This window comes from Gymnodraco acuticeps, unplaced genomic scaffold (genome assembly GCF_902827175.1).
Source record: "Gymnodraco acuticeps unplaced genomic scaffold, fGymAcu1.1, whole genome shotgun sequence".
Lineage (NCBI taxonomy): Eukaryota > Metazoa > Chordata > Actinopteri > Perciformes > Bathydraconidae > Gymnodraco > Gymnodraco acuticeps.
In genome coordinates this window covers 46,664-62,385 of record NW_022991936.1, presented here as the reverse complement: position 1 = coordinate 62,385, position 15,722 = coordinate 46,664, and the positions used below count along the sequence as shown (strand labels likewise).

The window sequence follows — 15,722 nt, the reverse complement described above, 5'->3', positions numbered from 1 at the left end:
ATTTTATATAAACATAAATTGTAATATTGTATTACTGGATTATTATTATTAGCAATGCAATCCAATAAAATGCATTAGAATTAGAACGTACGTTATCAGAATAGGAATTAGAATAAACATACGTATTTACGTATGGTATTTACTTTCCGCCATTGAAGATCTGAGCAGAGTTAATCAGTTAAAAAGATTGTGGAAAATTGTATAACTTCACCAAAAACTTAAGAAAATTACATAAATTATTAAATATTTTTTATTGTAAATTATAGTTTACATACATTGAAAATAAAAGGTTTGTTTTTTTGCATTATATATTTGCACTGCAACATAATCTCAGCCACAAGAGACATTAGCTGAGCATTTCAGCACATAAACTTAAAAGAATACTGACTAACGAAAGGACACCGACAAAACCTTAATTTGAGGTTGGATTGCTCTCAATTTGTCCCATTTGAAATGTAATGTGCTTCATCAAGCATTTCAATTCTGTCTAATCACTGTGTTGAAGGTAACACAGTTTTAATGCAACACTTTACATCACATTGACCGAAGAAGTTTAAAGAATATACACATTCAGTGTAATGTGAGAACCTGAGAGAAGAGGGGACAGAGTATTGCTTTATAGTTAGAATACATATGTACATCCTGCATAGCATGGAAGAAAGAGGCAGTAATAATTAACATCTGGTGCTTAATGAGCATGCCTGCTTTACACAAAGTGATACAGATACTTTTTTTAAGGCAGAAAAGGTCACTAAAGTGCTCTGTGGCTACATCTTAAGGCACAAGCATGTTTGAAAGAAACTGTTTATAACAGTATTCGTGCAGCATCTTGTAAAAAAGTTATCTTTTCAGAATAGGTGCCTGGAAAAAACAAATAACTTTGGACAATATAATGTTACATTTGTTGATTAAAAAATAATATGGACTTGTTGTAATAATAATCTGCAGCTGCTTATGGAGACAGAGTCAAACAACAATGAAGAATTCATAAAGAGAGAATCAGAACAGGAACACAGATGCTTAAAAGTGCACAGATATTTGATGTGTTTGAGTATTATTCATACACTCCAGAGGAGCTGAAGGGAGACATGAAGTCAAGATTTAGACTACAGGCTGCAGACTGTGAAAGGCTTTGTAAACTAAGACCAGTGGAGGGACTTCCTGCGGTCACATTGTGTAGTCAAGTTCAGCGTTCAGCTTAGTGTATATATCATAAATAGCATCAACAGTGGCAGTGAAGTTGACGAGGAACTTTCTGATTTTTTCCAAGCATTCCTCTTCCTTGACATCCCGACCCTTGGAAAGGGCCTTCATAAAATCTGTCTTATATGGAGAACCAAAAAGAACTGCCTGGAAGAGCAAATATAAAAATGTCACATACACAACTCCGTGCATTTTGTATGCTAATGTTACACAATTAAAACAGGCAAGGTCAAACATCAGCTCTCTTAAGCATGAACGCCTCATAAAAGACTCACCTTGAAGAGCTGCTGCACGAACCAGCCATGGTACCTTTTCAGGGCTATTTCATAGGCCTTGGCAACATTGACTCGAATGAGGTTTGGGTTGCTATCATCCTTTTCACCATCCACCAGGCTCTGTAGGAAGACTTGAATAAATCGTAGACCCCTGTCGATAAAAAAGACACGCACAGTGATTGGGTGCAGACTAAACGGTTACATGGTGGAGAGGAGGTTGTGTGGATGTTTGGGTCACCTGTAAGATGCTGTTCACATTTGTTATATCATTTTGTCATAAGGATGTATATATTGTAATTGTATCTTGCTGGCCTATACTGTCACACAACATCTCCTATATGCCTGTGGGTCAGAAAGGACAGTATGCTGTCATATGTTGCACATAGAGAAAAGTCCATATTCATGATTTGTGAGATTGGACTAAATAAAGTAAACCTGCCTTGATTTGACTTTGCCCAAAAGTAAATGAACACGTGCAATTCAATAATCTACAAAACCTGAAATGTAAAGTTTCTCAAACCTTTTCAGCCACAGAAGTGCCAATGTAGCTCCAGTTTTGGGCCATTCTGCGCCGTGTATTTCCTTCTCTGCCTCAAGAATCTGCTGCAGTGTCTTGAATCGCACCGGGTTGGTATCGTAAACTGCCTTGATTTTCTATTAGGTAAAACAGAACATGTATTATTCTATAACAAATCTGAAAAATTGATAAATAAAGCCTCAGATTAAACTCAGGTGACATGAAAGAATAAACATACTTACTGTGATGTTACTAGCTAAGTCCACCTTTAATGGTGCAAAGATAGTAGAACCAAGGCAGTCTGTGGAGGAATGTTTACACAGAGAGTGACTGAGAATCTTGTGAGTTAAAACGTATATGTAAACAAAACAAAATATTTAGCCTATATAAGAATACCAGCATTATTCTCCCTCCCATGGAGACCACCAACCTCTATCATTATAGAAGCTAAAAGGGTTACTGTAATAACTGTAATGTAGGTCTGTATGCATGGCTTTTTTGTTTTATTTGAAATCATGAACAATTCTTAATATTCAAACTTTTAAATGGCACGTGCAAATAGTTTAAAGCACCACTGACATGCATATCAAGTTAAGTGGCTATAGTTATAATTCACATAGTTACACAAGTCACATGCAAACAACATAATTTAAAAAGAAAATACACTTCCAATAATATATTGATGTTAGTAAATACATTAAAACTGTGACACAAAACCTGACCTTTGACCTTTTAACAACACAGACTCTTTGGTGGCTCTGTCTTTAAAACTCCTGTTGCACCAGAAGAAATCTCATGTCAGGCTTAATTAAAGTGGACCTATCATGCTATATTTGACAAATATATTGTAGGGCCATACCTATACAAAACATGTCTGTGAAGTTTTTTTTTCAAAATACCAAACAGATCACCTTGTAGCCATCCCTCATACTGCTCAAACCCCTGTTTTTAAGCCCTGTTAGAGAAAGGCAGATTTTGGGTCCTTAGCTTGAAAAAAAGAAAGAAGAGGAGGCGGAGCTAATGCCTGATCAGAATTCTACCGGAGATAAAGTTACATTCTGCTGTGATAAAACGCCATCCACGTCAAGGATTATTTCTGAAATAGTATGGAGCTCAAATGCTTTTCCTCTTGCAGGTTTATCACAAGGTGAGTTCTTTTTTTATTTCCTGCTTTTTAAACACATGTGCTCTACAGTACAGGTTAGCTCTAAGTGTTAGCGAGGCTTGCTAATGTAAACAAAAATGAGATTACGTCCAAAACACGTCAGGCATTGTTTCTGATAGCAACTTTCTGTGGGTCCGCCACCAATTATTCCGGGCTGACGTCAGTTCGGATGGAATCTGTTTCCGCTCGTTGTACATCCGTTTTTAAAAGATTTGGGTACGGAGGAAAAGAGAGAGGGTTTTATTTTCTGACGCTGTGTGAGTTCCCAGACACACCGGGGACACATATTTATGTATAAAAGACATCACAAAGTGCATTTTGCATGATAGGTCCCCTTTAAAGGAATATTATGTATAAAAAGGACGCACAAGACATTTGGAATTATTCAAATTGTGAAACCTGTACAGATATTCAATTTCAACACCGGATGTGATTATTTTAACTGTTAAGTTGTAAATCAAGCAGACCTAAAGTAAAACACTTAACACCAGGCTTACAATTGTGTTTTGCTGCCTGTAATGGGAAGTGTGCTCTAGTCTGTTGCACCTGTAACACCCAGCAGTAATGTGACATTACATTACATTGCATTTAGCTGACGCTTTTATCCAAAGCGACTTACAATAGCACTTATCGACCAACAAAATACAAACTTGAATAAAACAGAATCATATAAGTACATCAGGCTTCATAGAGCAAAAACATTTCAAGTGCTACTCAACTGGCTTTAGATAAGCCAGCCCTTTATTAGTATATAAGTGCTTTGTTAATAGTTCTATCGCTCGAAGTGGAGTCGAAAGAGATGAGTTTTCAGTCTGCGCCGGAAGGTGTGTAAGCTATCTGCTGTCCTGATGTCAATGGGGAGCTCATTCCACCATTTAGGAGCCAGGATAGCAAACCCACGTGTTTTTGCTGATGGGAACTTGGGTCCCCTTCGCAGCGAGGGTGCAGCGAGCCGTTTGGTTGATGCAGAGCGGAGTGCACGTGCTGGGGTGTACGGTTTAACCATGTCCTGGATGTAGGAAGGGCCAGATCCATTCGCAGCATGGTACGCAAGTACCATTGTCTTGAAGTGGATTCTAGCAGTTATCGGAAGCCAGTGAAGGGAGCGGAGGAGCGGCGTGGTGTGGGAGAATTTAGGAAGGTTGAAGACCAGGCGAGCAGCTGCATTCTGGATGAGCTGCAGAGGTCGGATGGCACATGCAGGTAGACCAGCCAGGAGGGAGTTACAGTAGTCTAGGCGTGAGATGACGAGAGCCTGGACCAGAACCTGCGTTGCTTTCTGTGTCAGCTGGGGACGTATCCTCCTGATGTTGTAAAGCGTGTATCTGCAGCAGCGGGTTGTAGCAGCGATGTTTGCAGTGAAGGACAGGTTGTTATCTAGGGTCACACCCAGATTCCTTGCAGTCTGAGTCGGGGAAACAACAGAGGTGCCAATGTTGATTGTTAGGTCAAGAGTGGGACAATCTTTTCCCGGAAGGAAGAGCAGCTCAGTCTTGTCAAGGTTGAGCTTGAGGTGATGATCAGACATCCACTGAGAGATGTCAGCTAGACAAGCAGAGATGCGTGCGACGACCTGGGTCTCTGAGCGGGGAAAGGACAGAATTAATTGGGTGTCGTCAGCGTAGCAGTGGTATGAAAAACCATGCGGGCTAATGACTGATCCGAGCGAGTTTGTGTACAAGGAGAAGAGGAGGGGACCAAGAACAGAGCCCTGAGGGACCCCTGTAGTTAATTGACAAGGGTCGGACTCGGACCCTCTCCAAGTAACCCTGTAGGTGTGGTCTTTGAGGTATGAGGTGAGGAGGGAAAGTGCAGAGCCTGAAACTCCAAGTGCTTGGAGAGTGCGAAGGAGGATCTGATGATTCACCGTGTCGAATGCAGCAGACAGGTCCAAAAGGATGATGACAGAGGAGAGGGAGGCTGCTTTAGCAGTGTGCAGTTCCTCAGTGACAGCAAGGAGGGCAGTTTCTGTGGAGTGACCTGCCTTGAAACCAGACTGGTGCGGATCCAGAAGGTTGTTCTGATGGAGATAGCAGGAGAGTTGTCTAAAGACAGCGCGTTCAAGTGTTTTAGACAGGAACGGGAGGAGAGAGACAGGCCTGTAGTTTATAACATCAGTAGTGACAGGATGCTGGAGTACACCTGTACGTCATGGCAGTGAGGTGAGAAACTAAACCACTGAATCTTGGTGGAAACATGATCAGGAGGAGTTACTCTTTAAAGGTCCCCTATTATACTGTTTTTCATCAATATATTATAGGTCTCAGATATATGCAAGACATGTCTCTGAAGTGTTTGTCTGAAATACCAAACAGGTCATTGCAGCATCCCATAATCCCCTCTGTTTTAGCCCTGCTTCAAAAGTGCTGATTCTCTGTCTGTTACTTTAGATGGAAATGAGGAGCCCCTCCCCACGCCCCTCTGAGAGATATTTGGTTAAAAAAAACACAGTGGTGCTCTAGGAGGAGATTCAGGTAATAAGGTGGTGGTGGGGGGGGGTTACCTTGGTTGGTGATTGGCTATGGTTACACAAGCCAAAACATCGTTATGACATCATAAAGTGGCCAAAATCTGATCAGCTCATTTTCAGACAGGTTTTTATATAAATGGATCAGGACAAAAAGAGAGAGAATCTTTTTTCCTGAAATTTTCAGAATGTCTTTACACAGAGGGGACACATGTTTATGTATAAAAGACATGAAGAAGAGGATTTTGCATAATAGGTGACCTTTAAATGAAAAAATGGGGAAATATTCCAATTTTTAAAGCACTCATGTGGCCTACAATAGCTCCACAGTACAGGATTAGGCTTTCATGGTCTGCTGTTTCAACAGACACATCATTACAGTATTATCATTAGGTGTCCTTTAATTAGGCTACAGGAGTATTTGGTGACAGGATGGTGAACAATGACATCTCGAGTCCCGACCCCACGCGGCTCCTGGACAACCCGCTGACAAAACAGACAGCTTTTATCTCCTGAGCTAGTTAGTCGAAACTACTCGTGAAAAAGTCTGCTCTTTTGTGCCGATGCTATCCACAACACTGAACATATCTTGTTTCTTGGATGTCCTTCACTTGTAAGGCTCTCTCAATATGTTCCACTCTCTTTTTGTTACATAGACACAGTGCATCTTAAAAAAACGTACAATTAAACATCAGTAAAATGTAATTAGAAAAAATAGAATTTAAACAAACTAAATAAATATGTTTCTGTTAACAAACACCATTCAGTTCTCCACTTGTTTTAGATCCTGCATTGCAACACAGGTAATTATTCTGTATATTATTCTTAAGCTTGACAGACCCATGCAAGTAGTTTACTAAGGTCAATAAGAATCATAAAAACATTAATTGTCCAGCATTTAAAACAGGTGCAAAACTAACAGGGGATCCACTGTCCATGCAGCCTCAAATAAGAGGTCTAATTAGGCAGACTAATTTAAAACACCTGTGTGAATGAACTCTACCAGTGTGCAGGACTTTAATGGCTTGTAGGAAAGTTGGCTGAGCAATTTCTAGGTCAGGAAAAAACAATGGCGACAAGGAGGGAAGAGTTTAATATGGACATCAGACTTGGTTCTTCTCTAGGGTTTCACATGGCAAATTCAATAGAATACCTTTGGCATATTAATACAGAATGAAGCAGCACAAAGATGCTCCGGTGCACCATGCCGCCGGTGAATGGGCGAGGGGAACTCAACACCGTACTAATCAATTTTCACAACTCAAAATCCAGGCCAGTGGGTTAAATTATGCATGATAAAGGATTGTGGACAGCTTGATGGTGAGAAACACGATACCAAAAAAAGATTATCATTTGGAAAGAGCAAGATCATTTTATTGGGTTTGATGGAAGTGTTGTGACAGATTGTCCTCACAACAATTTATGGGTTTATTAATCAAAGTTGAACAAATCCCACATGAATGATGCATGACGTCTGATAAAAAGTTCATTGTAGGGACTTCTGTCGGATAAAATCCTGCATTTGTGTGCATGTTTAGACAAGTTAACAATATTCAGCTCAAATCATACAGCACTATGAATCTACATGATTGAAATATACTTATAACACTTAGACTGTGTCACCAATCTACAGCTGCAATGCTAAGTCGGTAGATGGAACAATAATCAATTAATAGTTTATTATTTTGAAAATAGATCAATCATTTGTGGATTTCTTCCAACCAAAAATGGCCAAAATGTGGAGATTTACTGCTTTCTTTTTTAAAAATCATATTTAACTTAATAAATGTGGGTTTTGGATTGTCAAAAAAAGATAATTAAAGACATTGCCTTGGACATTTCTCTATTTCCTGACCTCTTATAGACCAAATGATTCAATGAAAAAAACCTAGAAATTGATTTGCAGATTACCATAATGAAAATAATAATTCGTTGCAACCCTACATCAATCTTTCCTAAACTGTACAATCACTGAATAACTCTAACAACTCAATCATTAGTGTATTAAATGCCTCTACTCGCTGCACCCAACAGTATATCCTGTACAGTTGTACGTATATGGCCTCTAACTGTGTCACTCTGTGGACATTTCACTTACCGAAGAATGGTGGAAGGTATGACACAGCCTCCAGAAACGGTCTTGTTTCCACCTGTCTGTCAGCAGGCATCTGTCTGAACTGGTGCTCCATTAGCAGAGCCATCTCTTCAGTCCGGACACACTCTAACCTCTGAAATGATGATATATAGCAACAGGCTGTCAACCCTCCACTGCGCAGCAAAACAGTGACACCAGAAGAAGCTGTGTGCCATACCCCCAGCCTGACTGACACACACACACACACACACACACACACACACACACACACACACACACACACACACACACACACACACACACACACACACACACACACACACACACACACACACACACCACACACACACACACACACACACACACACACACACACACACACACACACACACACACACACACACACACACACACACACACACACACACACACACGTTGAACCCAGGTTGTGTCTTACACAGGCTCCTCCAGTGGTCAACTTGCTAACTGGGTCATCGCTCCTGGCGTTTAGTGTACAACACACACAATAAAGTCAGATGATGTGTCTGATCAGCTGACCCAACACATATTCTTCCTCTGCTTTTAATCGCATGTGGTGCTTTACTGCCAACGAATGGGGCTTTGTGGAATATCTTAAAGTATCTGCATTTGCCATTTCGTTACACTCAATTAATTCAGTATTTCTACGGAACAATAATTATTGAACAACACAGAAGCTTAAAAGGTAACTGTAGAAATTGTAGTGCAAGTCAGTGCATGGCCTTTTCTTGTTTTATTTGTATCATATGCAATTTGACTATACAAAACAGTTGCTTTCACACAATTCAGACAATTAAAAAAATATAAAGTTTATTTTTAAATAATAAGACACAAAATATTGTATTTTATAATAACAATAATAATAACAATACCAAAACAGCGGTTTAATACAATATTCGTGATTGTTCTAGATCATAGTAGAAAATAAATAAATAAACAGAACTATAAACTTTGTATGAATTATTATTTTTAATATACAATATTGCCACATATATTTTTTACGAAGGTGCGTTTCGCAATTTCCTCCAGTAGACCATTTTGAACTTTACTACACCCCGTAGCGTGAGAGTAACCAGAGAGTGTGACGCGGTAACTAAGGAAAACTGGCGGATCCATGGTTTGAATAAGGATTTGTCTGTTACAAAATACAAAACCTGGACTAGTTTTAACAAACATCAATAGAAAGCAATTCAGTGTGCTACCGGAAGGGTGAGTAGGTATTAGTTATCGAGCTGAAATGGTCATAAGTGCGCATGTGTTGCTTGGTAGTGAGAGCTTTTAGATTGGCCAGGACAAACTGACGTTAGCTCACTAGTAAACAATACATCACCCAAAGTTAATGTAAGCGAGGATACCTTTAAAGTGATTTCTTCTTATGTTGTGTGTTCATTATGATTCAGGTCTATGGCGTTGCCGAGGCTGGCCGGTCAGATGGCCCGGCAGCGGGAGCAGGAGGCCCGGCAGCGGCAGCAGTGCGAGCTGCACGCCCGGTACTACAGAGAGCAGGAGGTCCGCAGCCAGAAGCAGGAGGCCTGGAGCTCCAGACACTCCTACCAGCAGAGGTGGGTCACTTCCTGCACCACAGCTGGATCTATAAACAAATCTTCTACTTGAGTAAAAGTAGAAGTACTAGAGTGTAGGATTACTCTCTTAAGTCTTATTTAAGTGTTGATTATTATTTGTGTCAATAATCCAAATCTGCAAAGTAAGTAAAGATATTAAATTGACCTCTGATTTGTAGGGGGGTAGAAGTACAAAGTAGCACAACTTTTAAAAAGTACAAGTAACCCAAAATTGTAGTAGTTACTTCACATCACTCTTGGATCCACATCAGTTAACAAGTAATGCTCACTCTCATCATTTAATTAAAGACATCGCTTGTAATTTTAAAGGGGACCTATCATGCAAAATGCACTTTTGTACGTCTTTTATGCATGAATATGTGTCCCCGGTGTATCAGGGAACTCACCCTTACCTAATTCACACCAACGGTGTTTCAGGGCCGGTTCGGAGCTGGAGCTTGAAAAGCACCGGATTTTCCTGTTCACACCGCAGCGGAGCAGCCTCTTAGCTCCGGAATCCGGTTCGTTTCAAGCACCAAAAAATTGTCCGGCTAGAGCAGTCGAGGCGGAGGCAGGAGCAGGGGCGGGATCAACTCCTGAACAACAACAAAAAGCCGGCGTTTTATCCAGCTTGTACACAACGATGGAGAAACTTCAGAAGCAGCAGTGGTCCACTGAAGAGACCAGCTACCTACTGGGAATCTGGTCTTCCGAAGAGGTACAGAGGAAGCTGGAGCACAATCGGCCATTGTTGTCGGTGTCAGCTGTGAGGGGTTTCCGCGCGGTTTGGCTTTATGAAGCAGGCACGCAAACGGTTACGTCATGACGCAAACGATGACGCAATGACGCAGCACCAGTCGGACTCTGGGCAGTGTGAAAAGAGCCGGAGCTAAACCGAAGAACCGGTTCTGAACCTGAAAAGCTCTAGCACGGAGCTTGAACCGGAGTTGCGTTGGTGTGAATGAGGTACAAGTGGCAGAAAACACAACCCTCTCTCTTTTCCTCCATACCCAAATCTCTAAAAACGGGGCTGCAACGGAGCTGATTATTATTTGAATTTGTCTGACGTCAGAAAAGGGGTGCTCTGCCTATATGGGCAACTCTCCACCTATCAGGGGAATGAGAGACCGCTCGAAAGCGCTGGAGACGCTGTAGTACATATGCCAGGCCTGTAAGTGGCGATGTAGTCTGCCACAAAAGCAGAATCAGCCTTTGAAAAAACAGGGCTGGAAAAGAGCAAATAGAGAGGCGAAGTCCCTCCCTTTCCGGGGGGGCTCCATGGGACCTTATTTCGGAAAAAGTATGTATTGAAGTCAATGGAGAGAGAAAGATTATCTTTTGATCCCGTTTGAATTGTGCCACAAATTACACATATGATGTTTGTCAATTTAAAAGATAGTTTTGCAAGTCAAAAAAATCTAAATGTGTCGTAAAACTGTGAAGTAACACTTTTTTTTGTGTGAAACCGCTCAATGAACTACATCTCCCGTCTCGCACCACACACCAAGACGGCCGTCACCACGTTGGCACATTTCACCTCTTTCTTTCAGAATGAGGCGAAAAGTATTAAAAGAGGTGAACATCACTCCAAGTCTGGGCACGTTGAGAGCTGTGCATACACACAAGGGGAGTTAGTCGGTTCCGCAAGAGCCAGCATGCGGGACCGGGATTCTGGGATTTGTAGTCTTTCTAGTTGCGTATTTTTCATAGTCTTATATTTCAACAGTTTTACGACAAACTGTGACTTTTTGTACATGGAAATTATTTTTTAAGATTGACAAACATCTATGTGTAATTCGTGGCACAATTCAAACGGGATCGAAAGATAATCTTTCTCTCTCCATTGACTTCAATACATACTTTTTCCGAAATAAGGTCCCATGGGTCGGAAGTAGATGGGCGGGACTTCGCCTCTCTATAGAGCGAAATGAGGCATGGCTAAAATGCATGATCTGTTTGGTATCTTGAAAAAAAAACTTCCCAGACATGTTTTATATAGGTATGACCCTACAATATATGTTTCAAATATAGCATGATAGGTCCACTTGATTTCAGGTCTCTTCCTTGTAACAATAAAATACTGTTATTTCATTCTAATTTTCCTTAAGTAGATTTAGCCAAGTACAAACTTCACCTGTGATTCCATGTTAATGTTCATTATTAAAAGGATTGCAAGCTATTTGACCTGTTTTACACCATTTCTCTTTCCCTGTCCTCACTTAGATGGCTCTGTAAGTAAATAACCCTTGTAAAATATAGGTGTCTTTATGATACCAATATATCAAAAGAGACAGTATTCTACAAACTATTGCTCCCAGTGAACTTTTACTTATATGCGAAACACATTAGCTGTTAGTTTGGCACAACACAAATCAGTTTGTCTATATTTTTCAATGAGAGATACCTAATGTGTTTCATCTACAAATGTCTAAATACTGTGATATATAATGTGTGTACAACATGTGTGAACATAAAGGGCGTAAAGAAATGTGGTATTATCGAGTACGACCCTGAAACCCTTATGTTTTCCACAGGAAAATGACAGAAAGAGAAGCCAGTGAAAAACAACTTATTTCTTTCTTCCTCTGTTTTGTCAGTATGTCAGCATACCATAGACAAAGGTTAAAAGAGGAAAAGATGGCCAGCCTGGAGCAGCGCAGGAACCGACTGAGGACCATGCTTCAAGAGGAGCGAGAGCGTCTGGAGGCGGAGCTCCGAGGTGTCGTTCCTGACAGGAGCTCAGCGGCAGGTCAGCTGGTGCAAAAGACTGAGGAACTCCGTACAGCAAGAGAGGAAAGGAGAAAAAAGGTAGTTGCATTTAAACAAAACGTATTTGTCAGTGCTGATCATGGTAGTACTCTGCCATAAGTGTATAAATCCTGTTCTTTCCTTTCTGTTTTATCCCTAGCTTGCACAAGAGCTGCTAAGGGAGCACTGGAAGACAAACAACACAGAGTTGCGAGAGGTAGCTAAGTTTAAGTCTCACTGTCGATGAAGTGATAAATGGCCTCAGGACTCTAGTAACCGTTCTGTGCGTCTGAAAAGCTCTGCGAGAGGAGAAAACAGACACTTTTTGTCAGGATGTTCACTTGATCTGGAAACTAATAGGCCTTGTGATGCAGATATTCCATGACTTTCTGTTAACCTGAGTCCAGTGTAGACTCCAGGGAATAAAATGTTCTGGTATCCCTTCCGCTAAGGGTCAAGTTAATCAGTATCCCTGTCTCGTGTATGTCCTTACCTTTAATCTGTCCACAGGTCGAGTCAGCATTACATAAAGATCATGTTGTCGGCCAATGGCAGGAGCAGATATCTGAGAGGAAACAGGTGAGACATTTATCACAATAATGTTTTTATAACTGTCTCTGTAAAATAACTGTAAGTCCTTGTTGGACATACAGTAATCTCCAAATCACCTACAGGTCAAAAACACTTATTCGTTATTACTGAATTTTACCTAGACCAAATTGTGTAAAAATGGCTGTTTACCACTTTTAAGCATCCCCTCCCTTAAGTCAGTGATGACACATCGGACCCACAAGGCGTTAAACTCTGCCGTTATCCTTTTACGTGACTAATTATTTATGTTACAAATCAATATTTAATTAAACTGGGCTCATCTGTGAACACAGTATCAAGTCTGAAATCTACTTACATTGATCCCCTGAGAATGGTAGATACTTAAGAAAGTGTAAACACCTACTGTAAGTGACCCTGCTCTTCAAACATGTAGGAAGAAGTGGCCGAGAAGAAGGAGAAAAAACGCTTTGAAAATGAGTACGAGAGGACCAGAAAAGAGGCTCTGGAGAGGATAAAGCAAGCCGAGCAGAAAAGGAACGCAGAGGAGCGGAAGAGGGCAGAGGAACTTTGCAAACAAATGGAAGAACTGAAGCTGAGGGAAGAGGAGGTAATCAGAACTTGGACAACGTGTTTCTGCTGGGTAAACATTGCAGATGTGAAAGCTAATCTTGTTTTTTCTGTAAGGCAACTCGCCTGAAGAAGGAGCAAGAGGCTCTGCTGGTCAAACAATGGGAGCTGGAGAAGGCAGAGGGGGAAAGAAAGACGGTTGAGGAAAAGAGAAAGAAGTGTGAGATGGGGTAAGGGGATCTCTTCCTGCAGATAACGAATCACACGTTATATGATGCCTTATTCTGGTGAGGCATGGGGTTCATTGGATGTGTGTTCCACCAGGCAATTCTTAATCCGTCAGTATCGTGCTCAGCTCAAGAGGAGAGCCCAGCAGGTGCAGGAGGAACTGGTTGGTCAACTCCACCCTCTTTTGATACAATATAGTTCTACATAATCCAACTTGCCCTGGTTTTCACACCTTATTCAAATCCCCCTGTGCCCACCAGGAGGCCGACCGTAAGATCCTGGCAGCCTTGCTGGAAGGACAGCAGGACGACACGAGAATAGAGACCACGCGGAGGGAAAGGGCCATCGCTGATGCTGCCTGGATGAAACACGTGATTGAAGAGCAGCTTGAGTTGGAGCGGGAGAGGGAGGCTGAGTTTGACATCCTACGCAGGTGAGCACCAGGATTCAATAAGCTCTGACTCTGCAGGAAAGGACTTCTCCTCCAACACCAACCTATGTATCTCATCCATTTTAGAGAAGAGGCTCAACGTATGTGGGAGAAGCGAGAAGCACAGTGGGAGAAGGAGAGGAAAGCCAGAGAACGACTCATGCTAGAGGTGAATTGTTTTTAAATGAATCCTTATTTTAATGCTTTTCAAATGGTATGACTGCTAAACTTTCCTTCTTGTTCTTTTTCTTGTAAAGGTACTTGCTGGGAGACAGCAGCAGCTTGAGCTTAAGTTGCAGAAGAACAGAGAAGCTCAGGAGGAGTCCCTAAAGAGACGAGAACAGCTGATCCAGGATCTGGAGCTGGAGAAGGAGACCAGGCAGCAGGAGAAGGAGCAGGAAGAGGGGCATAAGACGGCACGGATGGAAGAGATAAATGCTCAGGTGGGCACAGTGGTTTGGGATTTCATAGCACTGTTTTTTCAACATAAAGAAAAAATCAAAAATAAATATATATTACCATTCATTCCAGCCAACAACACAGGATTGGATGTGGGGTTTTTTTATCATAAAAACAGATATGAAGTTGTTTCTGTATTTATACTCTAGGTGGAGCAGCGGCACCAACAGCAGTGGGAGGAGCGGTGCAGATTAGAGGAGGAAGAGGAGGAGGACAAGGAGGCTCTTCAAATCCAGGAGGAGGAGCTGAGGCTAGAGATACAGAGGATGGCCGATAAAGGGTACCAGGAAAAGGTAAAAGATAAAGCCTTTTTTATTTATTGTCATTACAGATTCAACGAGATTCAGAGTGCAACCCTGTCCCAGTGTGCAAAAACTAGACATACATAACATTAAAAACACGGCAGTAGGACAGACAACATAAGAAATCATACGGGGGGATAAATAGTTAAAAATATTGATATAAAAATAGTTTAGAAGTGCATTCAAAGTGTGTATATGTGTGGAGATGGTTACAGTTATTGCATTAAGTGGTGGTTTTTTAGTCCGTTTGTCCGTGCCTTGAAGCTCCTCCCAGAAGGCAGGAGAAAAGATGAAAGTCCCGCTGAATGTTCCTATTTCAAGTTTCAAAATGCTGTTCAATATTAAAATATGCTTGTGCCTTTCAGACTCGAAGCAGACCTCGATCAGCGTGGACATGAGCCACCGACAAGACTGAAGTCAAACAAATATTGTGAGATGTATATTTGTACCTGAAATGAGCTTTAAAGGATACATTTTTCTTTCTTCAAGTGTGTCTTGAAACAATGCTCCCGTGACTATATGTGAATCTAAATAGTTAGCGGGCACTGTAATGGTTCCTTTTGTTCCTAATGGCCATGAGGAGATGTGATGGGACGGGGGGACACAATCCAGTCCTTATTCAATTTAAGCATTTAAAACTTAATCCAATCAGTAAGGATTGTTTCTTTTTGTGCTTATTGTCTTTTTGCTCCATTCAGTGGTGGTGATTTATTCCTTGTGTCACTCCTGAAGCTTAAAATGATCTTTGGTTTACTTTAACATGCCTTTTTTGTTCAGATCAAGGACTGTGAATGTTGTCATCCCACCCTGTACATTGAAATCTGGAGAGGATGAACTGTTAAGCAAATCAATAGCTCTTGTTTTGAGACATATTGTGAACATGTGATCCTTTAATGCCTATTTATAGAATGAAGCATTTGTGTCAGTTATGAGGTCAAATATTGTGCCATCTTGATGTTAATTATTTAATTCTTGTTGTTTGCATATGTAGAACATTATTGAGTTTTTGCACTTTTAGAGCTGTATTTTTTCTATCCTGAACTTGTAGATTTTTTATAATAAACATTTTGCCACCAAATAATGTAAGCACTCTGAATGAAGGCAACGCATACA

The 15,722-nt window shown here is 41.0% G+C and overlaps 2 protein-coding genes across 2 annotated transcripts; one reads left to right on the top strand and one right to left on the bottom strand.

Moving 5' to 3' along the window:
- Positions 1–397: 397 nt before the first annotated feature.
- On the bottom strand, positions 398–9,264 carry gltpa (glycolipid transfer protein a). Its single transcript, XM_034200338.1, has 6 exons — positions 9,117–9,264; positions 7,726–7,855; positions 2,238–2,296; positions 1,999–2,132; positions 1,479–1,629; positions 398–1,350 (listed from the first exon to the last, which is right to left on the bottom strand). Exons 2-6 carry the CDS (start codon positions 7,826–7,828, stop codon positions 1,168–1,170), a joined length of 630 nt encoding a protein of 209 aa, XP_034056229.1. The 5' UTR covers positions 7,829–7,855; positions 9,117–9,264; the 3' UTR covers positions 398–1,167.
- On the top strand, positions 8,810–15,719 carry tchp (trichoplein, keratin filament binding). The gene is made up of 13 exons (XM_034200337.1): positions 8,810–8,970; positions 9,162–9,323; positions 11,921–12,131; positions 12,232–12,288; positions 12,582–12,650; positions 13,057–13,230; positions 13,308–13,420; positions 13,515–13,581; positions 13,679–13,851; positions 13,936–14,017; positions 14,106–14,291; positions 14,457–14,600; positions 14,975–15,719. Exons 2-13 carry the CDS (start codon positions 9,166–9,168, stop codon positions 15,005–15,007), a joined length of 1,467 nt encoding a protein of 488 aa, XP_034056228.1. The 5' UTR covers positions 8,810–8,970; positions 9,162–9,165; the 3' UTR covers positions 15,008–15,719.
- Positions 15,720–15,722: the final 3 nt, after the last annotated feature.